Here is a 24,430-nt window from a genome sequence, read left to right on the forward strand (position 1 = left end):
GCACGGTGCGGGGGATGCAATAAAACCTATTAGAACCCTGCTTACAGGGCGCGCATGACCTGCCTCTGTCTGCCTGCCTTGCCGCAGTGACCCGCATATCGCTTCGCCCAATCTTCGTTTTTGATCCTATCATTGGCTACACGATAGCTCCCTATTCTCCGGTGGCGCGACGCGGGATAAAGACCCTGTCGATGGATTATGAACGGAATTTGAAATATTGGGGGAGTAATGTCGGCAATGAAGAAGATATAAAAAAAAAAAACGCGTCGCGTAATCGAATATTGACGCGCGTCGTTTGCTTATAAATTTCATAAATTTCACTTAAATTAATATTATTTTTATATTTAATCCATATTATTCACACAATCGCATCTCATTTTTCAATATTATTTAAAATATATTTTGATAGAAATTCTTCAAAATTCTAATCCTAATTACACTCGATAAAACTTACGATTTTCGAAATTCTAAGTACATTTCTTACGACAAATATAATTCCAAATCTAAATTAATAATTATAAATTTTATAAAAACATTTTGCTCCAGAAACATTTGCTCCAAAGATCTAACGAAATACAGATAGAGATATTTTGCGTGTGACTTTTGATATTTCAAATAATTTGACGTATTTATTTTGTTAAATCTTCGAATAGAATTATTTATAAGCTATAAAAAAGCATAATGAACTATGCGCTTTCCGGGAAATGTTACATTAAACGCTTAATGTACTCTGATCTGTGAATTAAATGACGAATATACGCAATTCGCGCGCAAATACCTCTTTTCAAAGAAACTCGTTTGACTAACTGCGTTGCATCAACTTTGCGTACTCGTCGTGTTCAATATATCTACATTTTCAAATGCAAATTCGTAATAGCGAGCGCTTATCGCCGATTGTAATGCGCCAACGTCGAAGTAGACAATACATTTGCGGAAGAGAAATGTAAATTCGTCGTAGCATTAATGTAAATGTTGCATAGTTCCTTCATCACACAATATTTCAACAATTTTCTTTATCCGTATATTCATAATTCGGAAGATTTTAACCGTGAAATATATATATATTATTATTATTGTTTGCTCTTTGCTTTTAAAATGCGAGATTAAAATTCACATCAGCACAATAATAAATTAAAAAAGTGGGATATATATGTATATATATATATGTATATATTAATAGGATTAAAAATAAATTTTAGCTCGTATGCTTAAAAAAATCTAAGTGAAAATGTCTTTATACATGTATGCACATATAATATATTCTTGATATGATATAATGTATTATATCCAATGTCAAATAATATATAATATGTTTATTAAAGGGAAATTTATTTTTCCCTTTTTCCTATTTTAAAGCACGATAAAATAGAGTGACTTATCTATCTTGACCCGGATTCAGTAGTTTTCGAATCAATTTTTCAAGGTTGAACGCATCGTTATAAAATCATGAAAACGTGTAAATCACATAGGTGATTATCGATCGATCCGATGAAATCGAGATCAACGGATCGCATGATCCTAAGTGCGTTCGCCTGCCTAAGCGGCGATGGCCATCGCAAACTTCACGCGATCACAGTCCGACCTAGCGAATATGAATCGGTTTTGCGTGTATGACCTCGTCGTGACACCTTCTTCATAATGGATGAATTGCACCGACGAGTTTGCTCGAGAATACGGCTAAAGTACGACCTGATTTTTTTTCGAAAAGTTTGAGTTTACCAAACGCGACTAGAGTAATCAAATTTGGTATCGCGCATTGCAATTCGTAATTGTGTTGCGATCATAGTTATATGTTTCATTGTCGCGAAAGTTTTGATCGCAATGTAGATACTTTTCTAAATACGTTGCACGTTGTAAACTCGCTTCAACAGAAAGGAAATGAACACGAACTATATCTGAACATTTGATAAGCAACGAAATACAGATTGCTGTTTTAATAGGTCAGTAGATAACGTGTTATATTTCGTGTAAAAACATACGACGATGCGTATATATAATTTGATTTATATTTATTTGAAAAAAGAATTAAAATAAAAAAAGTTAATAATAAAAAATATGTCAGTTAATATGCAATATATATACTTGAGAGACGTTTTCGATGACAAAGAAGTTTAATAAATTTTTAATCATTTAATATGTGCACTTTATAAAATTTTGTCCCTATTATCGAAAAGTCATTAAAAAATTATTTAATTATATCAAAAATATGACATAATAGATACATTGTCCTCCATGCCGCATTCTTTGCCGCATTAATTAAAATTTATAAATGCTTCGCTATTGTTTACATATTTTTTTTCTTTTATTTGCAAATCAATAATATGTGCAGAGCGTGTTACCTCACGGAACTGTGTTTTTAAAATAAAATGTGAAAAACGCCATCAGGCACGCTGCTTTATCAACCAGAATTTCATAAAGCTGGTATTAAATAAAGCGTGTGCGTTAAACAAGATCAAAGAAATTATTATCTAAAAGAGGCCTTTTTAGTCGGCTATATTAGAGATTTTTCATATGTGTGCTTAATAAAATTTTTGACAGCGCTTTTGATGTCTCCACCATTTACACGTTTATATCAGTATATGTTAAAATTTCTCGTTCAAGCCAAAAGGTTGAGAAATTCTATTTTTGTAATTTATAATTTCGAAGCCGAATTATATACACAGCAAAAATTTTAATGTTCAAAATTTAAATACCTCTTCCCCCTTTTTTCTCTGTATCTAGCTGTTTATCTCTCTAAATATATTTACATTTATTTAAAAAATGCTACAATTTATTTTAATATGAATATTTTATTAAAGTCTTGTTGCGATATTTTTAGTTTTTATTACAAAGCTTTGATGAAATTGCTCGATGTTCATGTTGATATTTCGTATTCGAGTATGCGATCGATGTGTTCCGATGAAAAACCACCGTCAAATCTTGGGAAGCGAAAAAGTTTGCGCTTTACAATAAAGTTACAGATTCATATCACGCAGAATGCATTACATGCATTCACCGCACGGCGCGTTTCTCATGCGCTACGAAGAGAAAATATCAATACACTCGATGTATCGGCTACAAGCATCGCGTACGATACAAACATTTCAAACTGATTTACAAGAGAATCGTGCGATAAAAGCTTTCGTTATAATTTCTTTTACCTTTTTCCGCTGTTATCATGATAAAGAGATTGCTTGTTATGTATTTGCAATGCTTGTATTATGTCTATTGATTCAACTTAATAGTATTTTTCATTATATATATTTTGTATTAACTCTTTGAAGGACAAAAAATATGTTCCTATTTTTCTCGATTGAATTGCATTACTATTAATTAATTGTTGTATTAGAAATAGAATAATCAAAAAGAGTAGATATTTAAATAAACACTCCAATAGAGAGACACTCGAGATGAGAAATCTCTCGTGTTAATATAATTAAGGTCCTAACCGTATGCAACCGAATTACATGATAAAAGTTCTCTGCAACACGTACACTTTTATCCAGATCGCGTCATAAAGCGCAAAGTGCCTGATAATCGCGAAGAGTTATCACAGCTATGAAAGACTTAAACACGGAGATGTCGTCTCACCGGTGGATCTTAACCGGTCTGCGGCTTCACTCTGTGTAATATATGTCACTCGCATGCCGCGAGTGCAAGTCACTTTAATCCGTAGGCCGCGTGCATTGGTCACGCCGACGTAATTAAAGAGGATCTTTTAATCGCTCGTGGTTTTCGTCAGATCGCATACAACTCTTGCCATCTCATTGGTAGGCGAGACCGTAAAACACCAATATTGAATAACAACGACGAATTTTAATTCTGATTTCTGAGATGCATCAATTTGTTTCGTCGAACGGTATTTATTTCACCATTAAATATAACCGATAAAACATAACAGTATTTTTTTCTAAATAATTAATCTTTATTATTTTTTCATTATTCATTCTCTTTACGTATTTATATTTATTGAAAACACATATAGTTTCGAATATTGTGATTTTGCAAAATTTTGTTATTTCATCGGCACATTGTCAGATTTTTATTGTTAAAAATAATATTGCATATTGGAAATATTAAGCTTTTGATTTCTGGAACGAAATATCATTGGTCTTTCTCATCGCATTAAATTTATTCCGCCATTCGACAGAGCAATAATTTTATTTAAGAATTATATATTATATTTTTTTTACATATTGATTTAAAATTAAAACCAGATTAAAAGCAGATATTTTTTAGACACTATAATTTCGCAAAAATCTTTTTTTCTGAAAATATAACATTCTTAGAAAGATTAAAATTAAATCTACATTTTTTATCTATGTATATTTTTTTAGAATATTATAAAATTATCATTACACATCTCTCTCCCTCTCTCTCTCTCTCTCTCTCTCTCTCTCTCTCTCTCTCTTCATATCCTTATATACAATGCCTTTGTAGATGTAGGCTTATGAACGTAAGTGATTATGACGACGTGTCATTCTATGTTGTAGTTAATTGTCACATGTCGCAAGTAACAGGCAGCACTGGAAACGCGATATGAGCCTTGTAAACGTTCTACACAGACGTTGACGTCGGGCGAATGCTTGACAATCTCCCCTACGGAAAACACACCGGCAGGCATTCTGCTCGGAACGCGCTTTGCGACCATGCTGTGCTTTTGCCAGTGGTTTGGCGTGAATACGCCGTCAAGTAACGTATGCAAGTCCCGGCTTGTAATTAGTCCGTAGGATATCTATGTCGGTCTAAGAGCAAGGTAGCGAGAACTGTAACATTACACGCATCGTATGTATAATATGTATGTACAGTATACTAATCGAAAATATATATTGCATCATCCGCAAAAATATAGAAAATGCAAATAAATGAATAGATTTTTCATCTTCTTTTCTCCTAGAATTGTGTGTGTTTTGCTCATATATATAAAGTTAAAACATAAAACGCAATAAAAGCAATAAAATATAATTTAATATTTGTAATATAATATTTAGTTCGTAATATTTATATATATTTTTGTTCATTAAAGTAACAATTTCCCTGTTTTTATAAATGATGCAATATTTTTGACCGGTACTGTATAGTACATGTAATATGACAGAGTGATATATGCACAGTAGAGATTTTCTATTCGTAACAAGATTTAAAAGAACAGTTAAAAAGCGAAAAACCGTATGTTAACTGCGGTATTTTTAACACTTCAGCTACGCATTTTTTATCACTTTGCAGAAAGTCTTGACACTTATTTCATTCATTTCACAAAATTACGTTGGAGAAAATGTCTCAAAAATATTAATATTATATGTTTCTCCCACAGATATATTGCAACAGTAATACCAATAAGAAGAGAGAATTTAATGTTAAATCATTACGATTGTTTATTGTTAGCTTTCCTAAAAAAATAAGTATTTTTATTCGTATAATAGAGCAAAAGAAATACGTTGTAAAAATTTAAAATGTAACAGAGAGCGACTAGATATAACATTATGTCAAAGTTAAAAATTGCACTTTTCACTTTCTTCTTAACAATGCAGAAAGTAAGGTATTTTTTATTATTATTCTTTTTTATTTTCTTAACGTGGAAGCACGATTAAATGTAAGCCTGAATAACACATATATCTCACATATCTGCAATGCTTAACATATGCTAAATTTTCTTTTAAATTGATATTTTATAAGGGAGGACAGAAATGTTTCTTTTTCTTTAGTTAATGCAAGACAATAATTAATTGCAAAAATCATGGAATATCTCGGATATAACTTTCAAGCCAAGCTCTTATTGCAGATCAAGATTTAAACATTCCAATAGCTTCTTCTTTCGACATCATTCGGTCGCTTCAGGGATAAGACTTCAATTAATTTCCTGCTATCGTTTGCTAAAAAAAAACACACAAAACAATGCGCTGTCAACTGGATAGCTTTCTGGATCTTCCTTTTTATTCCTTTCTTTATCTGTATCTGAATCCTCGAGATTGATTTCTCCAAGGAATTGAAAAAAATTGTTATTCCGTTACGACAATCTGTTCGGATTCGATTGATCATTCTCATATATAAAAGTAATATATAGCGTAATAATCGATTTGTACGGGGATATTTTGTAAGATAAATTCTTCCTAAGCTTATTCGGACAGACAAAAAATTCGATAGAGGCGTTATTCGCATCCTTGAATCGCATCGCGTTACGAAAACAATGAAACGAACGAATATTGCTTTCTTGTTGAGTTATTTAAAAATTTTATTATCACTTAACTACGTGCTATTTTCTCGAAGAAGAAACAAACACAACGGCGATGTTTCCCTGTGAAGCAGACAATTTGCCGATAGCGGCTGAAGCAATTCCGGAATTAATTAAATCGCGCTCTCCATCTCTTTCTTCTCCTGGACTCGGCCACTGGAAGGAAGATTCGCTCCGAAGTTCGCCTATAGCGTCCGCAAACTCTTTGCTTTCAATTCGCCACATTTTGTTTCCGCGCGGAAACTTGTCCCTTTAATTACGAAAGAGAGCGCGGAGAGAGAAGAGGGGGAACCGAACGCGTAAAGTTCCCCTGCAATTTCGAAGTCGCGGGCAAAGGTTCATCAGCTTGAGATTAATAGCCCATCTGTTTGTTTTACTTCGCCGACCCCGCTCAAGTACGATAAAGTTCTTCCGTGATTAATCGTGCCCGAGTCCGCGAATTTAAAACCCCCGAAGCGCCGTCGTCGACGACATTCCGGTTGTTTCAATGGTACTGAAGAGCGTGCGGCATTAACGTGGCCTTAACGAATTTTCCACTGGGAAAGATAACGAATTCAGGGCTTGTTCGAAGAGCCCAGTTGGCCCTTAAGTCTCCGAAGGGCACTTGGAACTTTCCAGCGCGCGCGCGACGAGGAGTTTGTCCTATTTGCGAGGACATTTTAATTCTCTCTTGCAGGTTCATCTACAAAGAACGAACTGTGACTATACACAAGTTCTTATAGATGTTTGAAAGTAGCGAGCTACTTTCACAGTTCATTAGACATTAAACATAGCTCTGTTTCACTCTTATCTTATATAAGTACTATATTCCTATAAGATAAATAAAATTTAAAATTATATTTATATATGTATATAGCGCTATTTTTATAATAGCAAAAAAATAAAAATAAAAAAGTGGTGAAAATATCAGCATTTAAAGGCAAGAACAAAATAAATTTAGAAAATAAAATTTAGAATATAAAGTAATGAAAATATTTAATTAAATAGTGTAATATATTATTGAACACAAAGAGTTTGGATATATCTGTTAAAGTGTAATATTTCCGAACGCGTGATAAAACTTTTGACTGCGAAATACAGAGAGAAAAGTTTATGGCGAAGAGGGAGGAAGAAGCTGAATATAGATGAGGACAAGGATACAATTTACCGCTAAGATGAACTAATAAATATCTATCATAGTCGCGAACTAACAATCTAAAAAAGCATCGCAACTGCGTCCCCTTTATATCCGCGATAGTTTATCACTGGTTTTTTTATTTGTTTGAACTTTTCTGTAATACATTAGGCCAGTTTATCATCTTTTTCATGTCGTACTTATTATTTCGCTCTTAAAATATCTCTTTACATGTACATGATGTTAAAAAAAAGTGATTTCAATAACAAAAGATATTATATCAATATAATTATTTCGTATATTATTTCGAAATGGAAATCACATTGTTAAGAATACATATCACAAAACTTCGTAATTTTTATTTTTTATGTAGATACAAAATATTCTTTGTAGACAAATTTTCCGAATTTGCATATTAAATTTTATTTGAATAGCAATTAATTATTTAATCATTTAACTGGAAATAAAGTCATGCGTATAATTTTTTCGACCTCTCTTCTATGCGATTGAGACCAGCGTGATTCTCTCGCATTAAGAACTTCCTGAGGAAGCTCTCGGCCTTTTCGCTCCGATTTTCGTGCAACTCGGAGCACGGATTAAATCCGCACGCCATCGCGCCGCATTGATTCACGCGGCTAGATACGATAATTCTCGGCAAAAATTGCATGCGGATGCACATCGTATTCGAGCGCGAAAAAAAAAGGATCGTAAACAAACGATTATCTGCTATAGACCGTCATAAATCTTACGATATATCCTCCCCTTCATCTTATTACGCGCCTCTCGCCGATCCTCGTGCTTCCATCTTTCCTATCTTATCGGGTTTAATCGCGGGGATATAGGGAAACGCACATCCATCTGGCTTCCCTAATCTATTAAAGTAGAATCTCCCGTCTTCCCCATCCCCCACCCTCTGCGCGCGTTTTAGGCCCCGCTATCGGTATTTCCCCTCTTTGCAGTCAGCCACTTCGCGCACGCGAGGTCATCCGACAACTTCATCAGCTCAGGTGAAGTTGCCGGTACGCGCGGCGGTTGTATCTCGTTTACGGCATCTGCGGATCGCATGACGTACTCTGGCCTGTTTTCCTCCAGCCACGGCCGTTACCAATTTCATATCCGCTGTTCCGTAAAAGCGCGCTCGGCGAAACGCACAGCATGATAATGTTAGCGAGAGAAGGGAACTCAATTTACAAGAAACAATTTTACGCGCGTTTTTTCAGCTTCAAGAGCGTTGCAAGCAGGAAATTGCCACTTAGGATGGAAAAAAAGTTTCGCAGTAGTATCGCCTAATTATTGTTTAGCGTACTCGACGAAAAAAAGAAGAAAAAGTGGGCTCTCTGCTTGTGTAACGACTGTCCTGAGCACAGACTAGTAATATCCGCAACAAAATTATGTTTTACGTGACTAGCTGACGTAAATTGTTTGCCTTTTATAAGTGATGTAAGGGTAATATCCTTCTTCCGCGATGGTTGTTTGTTAACATAAAGGTGTATTTCTCTTCATTTATTAAGACTTAATTTTCATTTATTAACTTAATTTATTCAAACATATTCGCTAATTATATCAATATTCAATTTCTAGTCTTATTAAAAAAAAAAAAAATAAAAGTAATAAAACTATTTTAAAAATGATAAAACTATTTTTATATTCCTAAATTATTTTATATTTGTTTTATATTTGTATAATATTAAGATCTCTTCTTTGACTTTGAAATTATACTTTCGAATTTATTACATATTTGAAGAATTTAAATACATGATTGTTCAAACGAAACGGATTCAAGATGCGCAATCACGATGATTTGCTTCAGAAAAATGTAATTAGTGCGAGCAAATTTTGTACTATGTATCTCTGCGCATGTATGCAGAAATGTAAGATATTGTGCACCGCAAGGTAATATCCGAGCATCGCGCGAAGCATCGCAATCTTAATAAACGATAATTATAAGAGGACTGACAATTACACGGCTTCGTTTGTATTTGCTGCAACACACGTAATTTCGGATGGTACTTAGATTATGCTGGGGTATGCACAGCGATACATCATTCTCGAAATTTTGTACATCTAACGCGTAAATTGGTTACACAGGCAAGTATAAATTTAATTAGTTCACAAGAAGCGTTACAAATGCGACTAATGTATAAAAAAAGTCACATTTCCCGCATTTTACTTGACACATGCTGGTATCCTAATGAAAAACTCGTACATTTTAGATTAAATTTTCCTTCAAAATTTCACAAATAAAGTTTTCTTTATCGAGAAGATTGTCGATTAAGGAAGAAGAATGTCTCGAATTATCGTCAAATATCCTGTAGTGAATGCAAGGACATTTTTATTTCGATCAATTCAGTGAAGATATTATATAGAAGGAGAAATTATATAATAGAGGAGATATTATATAATAGAGAAATGTAATATAACTAGAGAGAGTAGTACAAGAATAAGAAAATATATAATAAAATTTTTTGTAGATGATATTTTCGAGAAAATTAATTTTAAAATTTGGAAAATTAATAACATATTTATAGGATTTTTAAAACTTGATTGATTTTTAATATCATATATCATCTGAATTCCTTTAAACAATAACTATTAATGCATAAATATTAAAATACAACACATGCATATACGTGTAAAACGATATGTAAAACAATAATTAAACGTAAAATAAAATAAATTAAATGATATATTAGAAAGAAATGCAAAGAATATCAAGATAAAAAAAACTTTTATATTTTAATAAAAAAAATGTTGTGTCTTCTTATATATATCTTTTAGTAGCCATTAACTAGTTAACTATTGTGTGATACAAAATTGTTAAGGATTATTTAAGTTTAAAAGTATAAATGTATTGTTAATTTCCAAAATTTTTAAGTGAATTTTTTCGAAAAAAGCATATTATATTTTTTTAATTTTTTAAATTTATTTTAGCATATGGAGAGAGAGAGAGATACTCTAATTTATTTTCTTATATTTTATTTTCTATAGCTTAGGTCCTTGATTAATTTCTAAATTGCTCTTCTGGGAAATTTGTCCAAGTAGATTTATCGACTTCTTGCAGAAAATAAATATCGACGTCTCTCAGAGAAATGAATGGAAGATAGTAATTTGTGGAAATTATTAAATCGATGCATATCAAAATTTGAAGCAAAATACTGGAGTTGGTAAGACGTAACAATATTTATTCAGAGATTTATTTATTTCATATTTATTAGATGCAAAGTCAAACAAATTTAAACTTTATTTCCATCTCTTATATTTAATTTATTAGTAATCTTAATTAACGATTTTCGTTACATTTACAAACTGGGCCAAAATACAAATTAAAAGTTTGCAATTTAATTTTCAATATGAAAGTTTAATAATAATTCGCACACATATGTTAATGCTACTACTCTATCAAATATTATTAGATTGTTGGATGTTATATGTGATAGGTTAATGAAGTATCGGTAATGCGCACGCTTATTAACACAGTGAAATTTATTATTCATGATGCATTTATATGCAGATCTATAAATCATAATTCGCGTTCTATGTAGGACTGTTGGGGACACATTGTGGAAACACACTATTATAGTAAAAATAGAACTTAATATTGTCTCATATAATATATATTGTATATGAATTCGCAGCTAATACTCAGTTTGCACTTCCGCAAGTAACACATTATTTTATCAGATTTTAGTCTTAAACTCTTATATACAAAAACCGCAAGTGAGATTTCAATAGGACATATGATGACACTAAATAAGACAAGAGAGTTTACACAATACATAAAATTAAAACAAGAAAAAAATATAAATTTAATTAAATTAATCTATTTTAATTAATCTATTAAAAAATGTAAATTTAATTAAATTAGTCTATTTGATTATAAAAACTCTGTGTATAATTTATTTTTTATTTTATTAATTATTTTTCTCTTTTTACTTTTTGGGTAGAATTCTATCATAAACTCAGTGCTTGCAATTTTTTAGAAAGCATAATATATAATAATTAACGTAATAATAAATAATAATAAATGTAATAAATAATTTATTTATTTTTAATTCTCCATATAAATTTCTCTCGGAAAAATATATAAACTCTTTTTTCAAATATATCAAAAATATAAAAACGTAAAAAACAACACTATATTGATATAAATAAAATTAATGCTTCTTTATGTGCTTCGATTGATAATCTTCGCGTTAACGTAGCATTTTCGATAACATCGAATAGATGTATTGGTCAGGATTATTTAAGAATATTTATCAAGAAATATCTAGTAGGCGGGATAATAGAACCATCATCCATGATGGCAACGCAAACATGATGTCAATGCGCGGAAACCACACAAAAACCATGCGGATTTCTGCGGGGGGTCGAAGGACTTGAGAGATTAAGGTAATCCCGCCTAACTGATGACGGTCGTTTCAAAGGTTTCAACAGATTAATTGGAAGATCGATCGATACCTCTTGGCGTAAAAAGAAAGCGTCGTAGCAACGTTGACAAGTGTGCAATATAATGTTACTTTCTAAAAAGCATTACAGAATGCTGCACGAATCGTGGACTTGTATAAACTTTGTTTCGTGGCTTCCTGGTTTTCCTTTTCTTGTAATCGAGTAACACGATGGAATAAATATTGCAATTATTACGCTCATACACTGCAATAATATTTATAGAATGTATGTTTTAAAATATATATTAAATGTATGTTATTGATAGTATTGCTAGCTTGTCGAACAATAAGGATAATGACAGATTAATCAAACGAATGTGCATACAATCAACGAGTTTTACGTAACATATTTTTACAAGATACCACACTCTGCCTTTAATCATGATAAGTAGTTTCCAGGATTATATAAGCACTGTACGAGGTGTACATCACTTGGTACATCATCTTGGTAATTATCTTCTGTAAAATCGAGAGGGAAAACAAAGAAAGCAATTTACTTTGTCAAGCGGAATAATCATAAACTAATGACAGTATCACGCTATTGTAGCGATGATATAAATGTCAGAATATGATTTATGGATAACAATGTATGACAACATATCACGTTACAATACCGTAAAAATATCGTCGAAAACAAGTTGATAGATAAAATGCGTATAAAAGAGGTTCGTCATTATCCCTGTCGTAACAATATAATCGATTTGTGTGTCCAACGCATTAGATTAATTTTACTCTCTATTAATACCGTCAAATGTCAAATGTCAATGGATATAAAAAAACTAATCTGTTAACACAAAAATACATTGATTTGTCATATATATATATATATATATTTAATTTTAATTAAATATTAATTAATCCTTAATAAAATTAATTAAGTTGATTATATACACATACACATTTAACAATTTTTTATATCAATTAATTAAATTTCGATTTTTATCAAATTAAAACAATAAAAAAAGAGAAAGACTATAGAAATAATATTTAAAATAAAAAAACATTGCATCACGAAATCAATCATTTTTGTATGTATATATGTGACTTTTTATAATAATAAATACATAAATACCTTTTATATTTTTAATCGAGAAATTAAACTATATATTTAAAAAAAATAAATCAAATTATAAAATCGTACTGACATTGCTATTGCGGAAAGAGAATAAAGTGATAAAGGAGCATTTTACGTTTTCAGTTTTGCGGCTAGTCATAAAATATTTGTGATAGTTTCGCCGTGGCAATTGTTTCTTCATGGGGTAACGTTCTCTTAAAATACATCATTTCGTTGAGATCTTTCGTTCCATAGCTTGTAAAGATCCAAACCTCGCTTAAATTATTCAAAGAACGAGAAAAACGAGGGGCTAATCCGAGGAGCGCGAGAGTCGCTGGGAGCGCACGACAGAAAAGGACGCAATTGTTTAACCCTAAATCAGCTTAGCATCCTTGCATCTTTTCCCCGCATATTTTACACATGTAAATACGCTGCTTCCGAATCCGCGTAGCGTCGTATAACATCGTGTCCTCTCCTCCTCTCATCTTATTCCGTAACGCGAAGGTTTTAAAAACTTTCATAAGGGGAAATTTTCGGTGGAAGCGCGACTGCTATGATTGACTTGTTCAACTTATCTCGACAACATATGCATTATTCTCAATACTATTTAAAATTTTAGTGATACATATACGCGAAATTGAAACTTTATAAATCTTTCTCATGCCCAGACCAAAAATAACGGGATATCGAAATTACATCAACTGTTACATTAACTGTTGTGCAATAAATATAAGCGCTGGATTTAAGTTTAGGACGCGATCATCAAAAATTCTTCAATTATTATTATAAATTATTTTACATTTTTTGCATAATTACACGCGCGCGCCCAATATTCTAGCTATAATTCTGATTTCTGTCCGCTATAAACAGCTACAAAATAATTACAAAATAATAGTAACGCTATTTTTGTATTTTATAACGAAAAAACTATTAGATGTGTAAGAAAAATGACGATTTTGTGGTCATAAAATAGACTGTCTTTTATAAAACATGAAAAAGTATCGAAAAATATAGACCAGCCAATTGTCGCAACCTCGAGGTATTTTAATATAGATTGTATAAATTATACGCTGCTGTATCGCGGTATATAAACGTGGCCGTGAAAAGGTAAGTTTGAGATTTACGCGCTGATTCTGAGATATATCGAGATAAAATGTCGCAAGCGGGAGCGAAAGGGTAATTAACATAGTTACAACAATGCGGCGATATGCAGCGTATGAAATGGCCGTCAGTCTACATTATAGATCGCGTAAAAGAATATGCGGTATTAAAAATGAAACTTATAAAGAACGACAACTTGCGTTAATGGCAATAAATTTTCAACCGCCGGCAATATTAGCTAACCGTCGATGAAGAAAGAGATCAAAGTACCGAAGGAGATTAAATCAAAGATCAAAGTCCGCAAGTGATTAAAGCGAAGCCAGGAAATTATTTTATCTCCTCGTTGCACGAGAATCCATTACGTTCGATAAAATATGTATGTTAGCTCAATGCTGCGAAATGTATGACGTAAATAGTGCTCTGTTGATTTATCGTTTAACGTCGGTGGTGGTGATAAACATATTAATTAACATTACCCTCATTTTCCGAAAGATATATAATGGCATACTATTTGAAATATGTCGTGCTTCAATAGCTCTCAAATAGGGACGGTTGAAGTTGATTATCCACAATCTACCAATCCCTCGCGAGAATTGGAGCGCATATCCCGGAGAACGTGGCTAACATTTCATCCGACCTATTTTCCAATTTCCCAGGCACTTAAAAACAAAGAGAATGCATTTAATCACGTGTTCTCTCGACGTACGAGAGAAAATGCCAAGAGTTTCAAGTAAAGCCTCCAATTACGATGCTATTAGAGACAGCGCTTGAATCAATCGATTCGATCAAATGCGAGGAATGCATGTATATATCCCGTGAATAAAAAGGAACGTTACACTTTCCTCGCGTGATATCTAAAATACTAGTTTAGCTTCTGCCGATGAATTTCCATTTAAAAAAGCTCAATCAGCGACATGTTGACATTCCGATTTGAATTTGATTCGAGCGCCTGGTGAAATATGCCATTGAAACTCGATGTACGCCGATTCCGTCGATTTGCATGCAGCTTTCTTTCTATCATTCCGTTGTTGTATTCATTCCTTCGCTTCGCGCAATCTTACTTACTTCTTTTGCTTTTCATTGTCGATCGTTCTTGCATATCTCTCTGGTGAAATCATTACCTTGACAATGCAGGAATAATTCTGCCCTCGTTACATATAAATTTATTGCATTCTATTGCATATAAACTATTTTGAAGGGGGAAAAATTTATAAAAAAATTATTGTTCCACGTATATTATTCTCATATTCTTCTAAACTCAATATTTGCAATACTTGAACATCTTTGTGTAATTTTAATTTTGCTAGAACTGCATTTATTATTTTAATTGTTTACTTTTGATTTTTATATTTTTTTATTTTATTGCTTTTAGTTTTTTGTTCATCAATGAATTTAAAAGAGAAACAATGCATCTCGTTACGCACGCAGGTAACACGCAGTTGACTAAAGATCATAAATTTTGGTTTTACCAAAATCTTTTATTTTTTGTGATTAATACATCTGAAAAAGCAAAAAAGAGAACAATGCATTCAATGGTTTTATAGACGACTACATTGAACGGCTGTATATAGACAACTACACAGAATGACTACAAATATACCTGGCATGAGAATTTATAGCCATCATTCAGACGTAATGTCTAGATTCGTATATATCTCGGTTAGTCACGTCTGACTTTTAATAGAATTGATACAGGAACATGGTTTGCGGTCTAAAATCTAACTTCAAGTATAGTTTCAACAATGGATATCCTCTCCAAATAGACTCGGACACGAATCATGTACGCACGAAGTCGATATTTGTTAGCGATATTTGTTGACGAATTATCGCAGGATCAACATGTCGTTACATATAAATATTAATACATATAAATACTCATCAGACAATCCGAATAATCACACGCACGGTACGCTAAGCGCGATGCCAACTCGTCTGAAGCACGCGGTTGTACTTTCGGATCTCCTGTTAAATATTTAAATGCCAAGGGCGGAAACGAGTCGCTTAGTTCGGGACAGAAGATTGTTTTGGAGCCGAGGGAATTTATAAGATTTCCGGATTCACTGCGAGCTCGCGTGACTACTTCGCGCAATTCTGTCCTTTGGTATGTGGCAGAGAAGAAGGAGGTGGATGTCGCGCGTTCCATAAATCCTTTATCGATTATAGCTTTAGGGACAAATACACTCGTGCTCGTTAACCTGTCCGAATAATGAACTTCCTAGTATGACAGGAAATAACACGGCCATTTGTCTACGAGTAGCGCGCCGTAAGCGAAACATGCATGTGACAGTAAAACGTGGCCTCTCTCGACATTGAAAGTAAATGTCAATTTTATGCATGAGATGAGGAAAACATTTGTCTTCATGTTTCGCAGGTACTTTCCTCGAGTTCTGTGTGCTAAATAAGATTATATTGTCAGAATATTTATTCGTGCGCGAAGAAATAATTAATCTAGCTTTTATATCTACCTTATATAAACATAAATATATATTTATATAAGACAGATATTTTATTTGTAATAAAAATATATTTAAAATATAAAATATTTATTAATTAACATGACATACATACAGAAAATTATTTCTCTACTAATATTATTATATTATTATTATTATTATTCATAAATTAAATCTAGAAAAACATAAATTAACATAACATGCATAAAAAAACAACATTAACGTGATATGAAGTTGGTTTTAAATATTACAGAAAACTTAGTCAAGTGAAAAAATTTAGAATATATTTTTTGCTTGTCGATCGAGAAAAACGTTGCGCGAGCGCTTACTTTGAAAATTCTAACGTATATGCCAGCTGGGAACATATGGCGTTCGTGGCTGGTTTACGAATAGTCGAATCACAATCTGCGAGTGTAACATATAGACGTGAGTCTGTAGTGGTGGAAGAAAAACGCGAATATCGAATACCGCTCGTGAATTAGAGAACTTGCAAGTCTCGTTCTTACTGTAAATCCGATATAGATTTAGCACTGCGTATCATGCTTAAAATTACCTATTTTCCTATTGCTCGAAACGAGAAGCAATTTATAGGTATTTATATATTATAAAATTTATATATTATAGAATGTTTTGGCCAGAAAGTATAATATTACATCTATATCACTAATCAATATTATTATTTGATAATCCTTCTATACATGTATATGATACATAACATTATAAATAAAAAAAAATACACATGTGCATGTGTTTTGCTTAAAAAATAATAGATTATTCGAATAGTAAAGAATAATATATATGACAATTAAGAGTTTAAAGGTATATAATTTTTCAATTTAATTTATTATTATTATTTAAAGATTGAGATTTTCTCAAGAGAGAGAGAGAGAGAGAGAGAGAGGTTTAATTTACTCTTAAAAATACATATTATATTTGAAGATATTCTTCTGTTCTGTTCCTTTTTGGATTTGTAACTTTTTGAAAACATTGTCTCGTATCTTATACTGTGAGATTATCACTTTTCAAAGTATTGTTTTACTTTTTCAATTCCATGGTTTTTAATTTTTGGAATATTAATTGATTTTTCAAATTTCAGATATTTATATCAAACTATTTTTTATCGAAAGAGAAAGAAAAAGAAAGACATGTTATAAAAATGTTTGTTTCAATAAGATTCAATAACAATCAGAATAACTAACAGTTGAAAAGATAGAAATTTTCAGTTTCTATGTCGATATTCGAGGTATGCAAATGTCAATGTATTTATCTTGTCAACAAAACAGCTTGTGTCTTTTCACTTATGCGTAATGATCCCCGGACGACAATTATGCGAGTACATGAAAGCCTCCTCGAAACATTTCTACTTCGGCGATCCCAGGAGATGGCAGCGAATCGCGATATGAATAATATTCTAGCCGAATATTTATTGGACTGACAGGTTCCAGCGGTATCTCGACGAAATATTATCACGCTCGTCCGACCATTGTTTCGTCTCGGGAATTCATCGAATACTTTCGATGTTTTTCCCGGCGAAGCTCACTGGTGTATCTCCCGCGTGATCGCGAATTTCCATCTTAGAGAGAGCCTTCTCTTGGAATTTATATCTGTTTCATCATTGATTCCCAATGGCAACGTTCAATGTTCTCTCAATGCCTTTAGTTTTTCCGCCAGACATACTTTCCATCGTGCAAATTCCTTTTATTAACTTTCTTTTATCTGCATTTTTATTTGGTTCGTTCCAACTCTTGGACGCTTGGTTCTAAAGGCGTTTTACAATTCATTTATTACACATATTTTTGTATTCTTATGTAATGAAAAAGTGCTTTTTAATTGTATATCTTTTATGTTATAAAACTTCAGCTCTCTCTTTCTCTCTTAATTTATTTCTTAATGAGGTTATTATGCTTCTATCTGTATAGTTACTTTTAATTTTTAATTCTTTAAATTCTTAAAGTTTTTAAATTCTTAGTTGAGAAATCTTTCTCTCGTTTACATCTCAAAATTTTTCAATATTTTAATTTATATTGTTTCTTTGAATATACATATATTTTTTATATTTAATTAATTTTTAATTATTTATTTTTTATTCTTCATTTATCCTGTGTATTAATCCTGTAAAATTTAAATTTATTTATGTAGCTACATTGTAAATTTAATATTACGTAACTACATTGTTATATAAAAAAAATAAAATGTTATTATAAGAAAGTGCGTGTTAAAAATAACAAAGGATTAAAAATGGATAAGAATCTGAACGAAGTACATTATCCACGTCCTTATATATACATATATGTGTATGTATGTATGTATATATGCATATATTGATCTTATACAATTTAATAAAAACGCTACATCAATGTGCCAAGAAATGTTAAGAAAAAGTTGCACGTATCTCACAAAAAACCTAACACTTTTTATTCGACAAAACTAGTTAATACCACGTTAGGGACACCTTGCGCGTAGTTTTGGAACACGCTACAGTTACTTTCGCTCTTCTCTTTGACCTTAATTTCTTTTGCGAACGCATATGGCCTCGCAAATTGTAGATAAAGTGCCAAGAAAAAAAAGTGTCAAAAAAATAAGAAAAGAATTTATAAAAAATAAAAAAGAGGGGGAATACATTTTATATTAAAGTAAAAGAAAATAGAGAGAAGGAGATAGAGAAAAAAAGAAAATAGAACTTCTACCGGAAATTGTATCTGGCGACAATATGCGAATAAGGAAAGAGCAAATATATATGAATAAGCAAAGAACATCGCTGCCCAAAAGATAAAAAAAGTCAGTCAATTTTTTATATTCTACTGCATATGTAACATAGTTTATAAAGTGCTTCAGGATTTGACTCTATCGCTATTCTTTAGTTAAAAGACATTTTATGAAATTATTAAACTTTGAGAGTTACATGTAACACTCGATATATAGTGCTATCGAATGTCTTGAATAAAGCAATTCAAATGTTCTTTTCTGCATTATTCTCACTATACAATGGATCGTTTTTCAGTTTAATAATACTTTGTGATTGCAACTTAACGCTATCTTGGGAGAAGGAAGAAGATTGAAATATATTTAAGGAAATATATTTAAGGAAAAACTTAATATCAAAGTAACTAATTATGATCGCGAAAAAAATGAATGTTAAACTTTTATATTCTTTCTTATGTTCCAGATACTTCGAAAGAGATGTATATTTAAAGAAAAGGCTCGAGTACTAATCATCATGAGGATACTTTGGATCGTGGTGGGCATCTTATTCGAGACACACTTGTATTTTACAGGTGAGTTTGGATTTGTAAATGTAACTTTGTTTCATTCGTTTAAAAAATATTAAGTAATCTTTTTAATTATTTATAGAGAATAAAATTTTAGTTTCCAAAATATCATTCATTATTTTACATTACTAAATTATATATTCATAATTATTTAGTAATAATAGTTCTTTCACTTGGAATTCTTCAGCTGTTCCCGACTTTACCTGTTCGTTCCTTTGGTGGCATTTTAGAAGCTTTACAGGATTAGAATTAGAAATTGCGGCAAGAAACGGCAGGTTCATTCGTATTTCTCCACCACGTGCGTTCTCGTCTTGCAAATCGCGTGTTTAAGTAGCGACTCTCTTAGCCTAAATAATTTTGTTCCTAATTTTCCTACGTCGCGCTGCTCGTCGGTATTCGCTTCACGACGGCATACAATTTGCAACGGTAATGATGCAGTCGCCTGAAGAAACACAGGCGTTTCCCGCGCGCTTACTCGCGGCACGCCACGTTCTTCCACACTTGCGCGAGTTATTTTCGTGTCGGCATGGAAAACACTTAATTCGATGGCTGACATGTAATTTCCGGTTATCGCGTTGCTGAAAACCGACGGCGATGCTCTCGCCTTGTTAGCGTCGAACTTCTCGACGGGCGCGTTGAAATAGAGCCGATCACCCATCGGGTTGTCAAATGTTCTTATATACGAACGACGATTCTCGAAGAACATCGACGAAGAAAATCGTCGACGTTAATATTACCAACGAACGAATTCGTATAATATCTTGTTCGAACGACGCGATGCGGTACTGAAAATTTAGGTCGTCGTCGTAACACCTCAGAAGCTTTAGATCTAATTGAAAGTTTAATTAAATGCACACCGGCCCCTATTACCAGGCCGTTTTACGATTCTCAATTCGGCAAACTTTCTGAAATTGTGCCAGATTAATCTCTTGGTACGTACGAGTACTAATCACTGGTAAATTCAATTTAGAAAATTACGTCAGTTCGGGCAATTTTATTTTGTCCTCGCTCAAATTGAAGACAAGCGTCTTTGATTTAATGCATAATAAATCATAATCGTTTATTCCGTCATGTATAATTTTCAAAAGCATATCTTTCACACGCCATAGCTATTTCAAATATTTAAAGCTTATATTTACAGATTTATATTCAGAGATCTGTATCACATTGCAATGGAATACTTTCGTGGTTATGTATGTGGATAATTCTAGATATTTCATTTCATATCTTAAAGATATCTTAAATATATCAAGGATATCTCATCATAGCAAAACCGGATTTTAATTGAATATTAAATCATACATATTTTAATTAAACGGTAGAATAAATATCCGAACGCAAAAGTTCACTAATATTTCAGCATGAGAAAATTTATATTTAAATATATTTTTATAGCAATTTTCAATACATTAATTCTTAATTTTTATATTTTTAAATTTTACTTAACAAAAAAGTAGAAAGAACATAGAACTTAGAAATATCTTGTGTTGTATTCGTATAACATTTATTTAGATACAATTAAAAAATGAAATATGATTCTCTGAAATTTTTAAGAAAATGTCAAATGCAGTTAAAATAGTTAATGCTAGTTAGAATATATATGTTTATAATTATTCATTATTAACGAATATATATTTTTCCGATGTAGCCAAATCCAAAGTAAAAAAAAATCTTAGCAAGAGTTGAAAGAAGTTAACATAAGCAGCGAATATTATCGTAAATATATTCGCTACATTTTGAAAACAAAACGTCAATAACATACATCTATTACTAAATATTCTACTAGACATCCAGTTTTGAGCTTGGGCTTTCAATTCGAAAAAATAGAAACGAGATACTGGCGAGAGAAATTTTTTTCAGCAAAGTTTGGCGATGCGCGCAGGAACGAGCGAATAATTAGAGTTCTTGAGTGAGGGAAAACGACGAGAGGGCACAAGGGGGAGAATTTCCGGCTGAATATCCGCCGGAATTCGCCAGGTTTGGCGCACCACGGGCGCCGGTAAACGCCCGGCCGAACCGTCGTAATTGCCATGACTAAGTTATTCACTTAAGCTACTCTCGGGCGACGCTCGGGCTATGCGTTATCGTCGCGATAGCGGCTGTATTAATCTCAGGTCGGCAGGACGATGCTTCGTCGTTCTTTGCAGTCCTTGCGCCGCTCCCTTCGTCGACCGAGCAGCCCTAGAGAAATCGCCCTTAATCTTTGATTATAGCCGGCTTTAGAACCACCAACAACTTTTGGAGAGACATTTATTATAAATCCGATATTTAAATCCGAGAATTTTCTAGATTGGGAGAAAATATACAATGCGAATCCTTGCATCTTTTTATAGCATTTTTTTACAGAATTTTTATTTAATTAAAAATTATCAGACAGATATAATTTATTCTAAGCCAATATCCAATCAAATTTATGCATTATAAGTTCAGAAGATGGATCGAATAAAAGAGTTTTTATGTACAATATATATTATTTCCAAAATGCGCATTTCCTTTCAATAATATTTTTTATAGAATATTTGCATAAGATAATTATGATAAAATATGGCATGCTGTGTTTATAAAAAAATAAAAATGCATAATGCACATATATGTATATATTTAAAATATATGTGATATTAAATAATTATATATTTCTTTAAAAAATGTTATAATTAACTATAGCAATTTTTGAATTTATAAACATTCAATTTTTAGAATATTCTAATTAATGACAATCCTAAGAAAACTTTTAATTTGCAGCACTGCGGAAAAAATCATTGCTAGTATTAATTTATTGAGACGACATGTCATACACAGACTTTACTTAAAGTCGAATAAAATGGTTCCTATCCTTAGTATTGTTGTAATTTATGTTCTCAGTAAGCCAGGCCAAGCATCAGCAAAACTCAAGTGCCAATAATGCAATCGTCTCATTGAATGTCCCGGAGGGTAAAAATGAAGATGTTCTTGAAGGACCAATTGGAGAGGTGCTTGCTCAAAGTGGTAGCACAGCAGTTTTGCCGTGCAAAATTACCGATCCTGGGGCTGGAACCGTAAGTATCTCATATATGTGTGTGTGTGTGTGTGTATACACATATTGTGTAGTTCATTTAAATGCAGTTAATTTAGTATTTCAAATTCTTTAAAAGACACTTTATTGATTTTCTCGTTTCAAAATATGATGTATACAATTTATTTTTTTATATTAATGAAAAATAATTGCAATATAAACAATTTTATTACTTTTGCCTTCCATTCCTATTGTTTAAATACATATTAAATATACATTGATGTATTAATAAAAGTTGGAAATAATTTACATTGTATTTTATTAACGTAAAGTTTGAGAGAGACAATAGAATGAAGAATATGACTTACAAATGTAATTATCAATATCATATATACTATAATGTATTATGACAGAAGAATATTAAAATTCTTGTTCTATCTGTGTTTCATAAATGCGAAGAATAGCATTAATCATGGAATCTGAATACTTCATAATCAATTAAAATGCAGAAGTGAATAATTTTAGACTGGGAAATTATTTCTCTGGATGCATCCATGTAGTGAAATATTAATGGCATTTCTCGCTTTAGTTCCACTTGATTCTTCCTGTGCCATTTCTCCATTCATTTCAATGCTGTTCGTCTTTTTTTACATTCACACCAGTTTTTCCAGATTTTCATTTCCGTTATACGGACTGATGACGAGCGATTTTTATTTAATTTCCGTTTCCTATCATGCATATGCCATGCGCGAGTGATTCGTAAACAAAAGCGTACGTGTGTTATTTCTAATACGATTGATTTTCGTGTCGTAGCGATGAGACGATCATAAAATGGAAAACGTTGAGTGCGGATCAGATTTGAAATTAAGAAAATTTCTCGAAGAATCTTTTACCTCAACGTCTTTATAGTTTTGAAGCATAAATTTTCGTTGTAACATAAATTATTTCGACATCGCATGCGCTGATAATATTTTCAGACGTGTTTTATCTTCATCACTTGTGCTCCGTAAAAAATAAATTACACAACGTGCTAAGACAACGACATGCGTGACTAATTTCAGCATCATGTGATGATGACGTTGATATATTTCTGTACACGCCCGCAGTTCTATTCACACAATGAAGACTTATATAATCTCTATTATATTTTCTCTCTCCCACCCTCTCTCTCTCAAAAAGAGAACAGGCAATTACTCTTACTAAGAAACTAAAAAGTTAAATCAAATGATAAGTTTTAATTTTAGTGCAAAAATTGATTCTTTAATGAAAACATCAAATATCATTTTCTTGTATATTGGAACAATAAAAAATATATATAAAAATATCGAAAAATATAAATATAATTTTACATTGCAAGTTATATTGCTTATTTCCATTATATTAGATTGAAAATGCACATATATTTATTTAAAAAATATATATATAAAACTTAATAAACTATTCATTTTTTAATAGAACGAAAGTTTAGTGGATAGAATAAAGTTCAAACGAAATTCACAATGTGTGATATAAATAGAATGTAAAATGGGAAAATGATGTAAAACAGGTGTACATAGAAAAAAAGGAAAGGATTAATACACGGTATTAACGAACGAATCGCTCATCTCGCAATTAAGCCCAGTTTTAATAAATCGTTTGTAAAGTTTGTTTTCGATATGTCGAGTTTGCGATTGAAAGCGCAAACAGATGTTTCCGTCCCTTACGAAGATACAGAATCGGCGTAATTGTGCAAATATATGCGTTCCGAATACCTTCGCACGCGATATTGAAAGCGGAAACGAACGCGATGTG

The 24,430-nt window shown here is 32.0% G+C and overlaps 1 protein-coding gene and 1 long non-coding RNA gene across 4 annotated transcripts in view; one reads left to right on the top strand and one right to left on the bottom strand.

Annotated features, from left to right (window-relative positions):
- The window catches only part of LOC145963545 (zwei Ig domain protein zig-8), a 188,269-nt gene that overhangs the window by 147,586 nt on the left and 16,253 nt on the right, over positions 1-24,430 (top strand). For all 3 annotated transcript variants that reach the window (XM_083085611.1, XM_083085612.1, XM_083085613.1), the window contains 2 exons: positions 19,545-19,653; positions 22,510-22,682. In XM_083085611.1, the coding sequence (XP_082941737.1) occupies positions 19,596-19,653; positions 22,510-22,682 (231 nt within the window). In that variant the 5' untranslated portion in view covers positions 19,545-19,595. The remainder of the gene's footprint in view (positions 1-19,544; positions 19,654-22,509; positions 22,683-24,430) is intronic.
- Positions 1-24,430, bottom strand: part of LOC145963550 (uncharacterized) — a 188,727-nt gene that overhangs the window by 52,829 nt on the left and 111,468 nt on the right. The window lies entirely within an intron of this gene.

The sequence above is a fragment of the Camponotus vicinus genome, unplaced genomic scaffold (genome assembly GCF_025532165.1).
Source record: "Camponotus vicinus isolate PSW18456_S1 unplaced genomic scaffold, iyCamVici1.0 SCAF_12, whole genome shotgun sequence".
NCBI lineage: Eukaryota > Metazoa > Arthropoda > Insecta > Hymenoptera > Formicidae > Camponotus > Camponotus vicinus.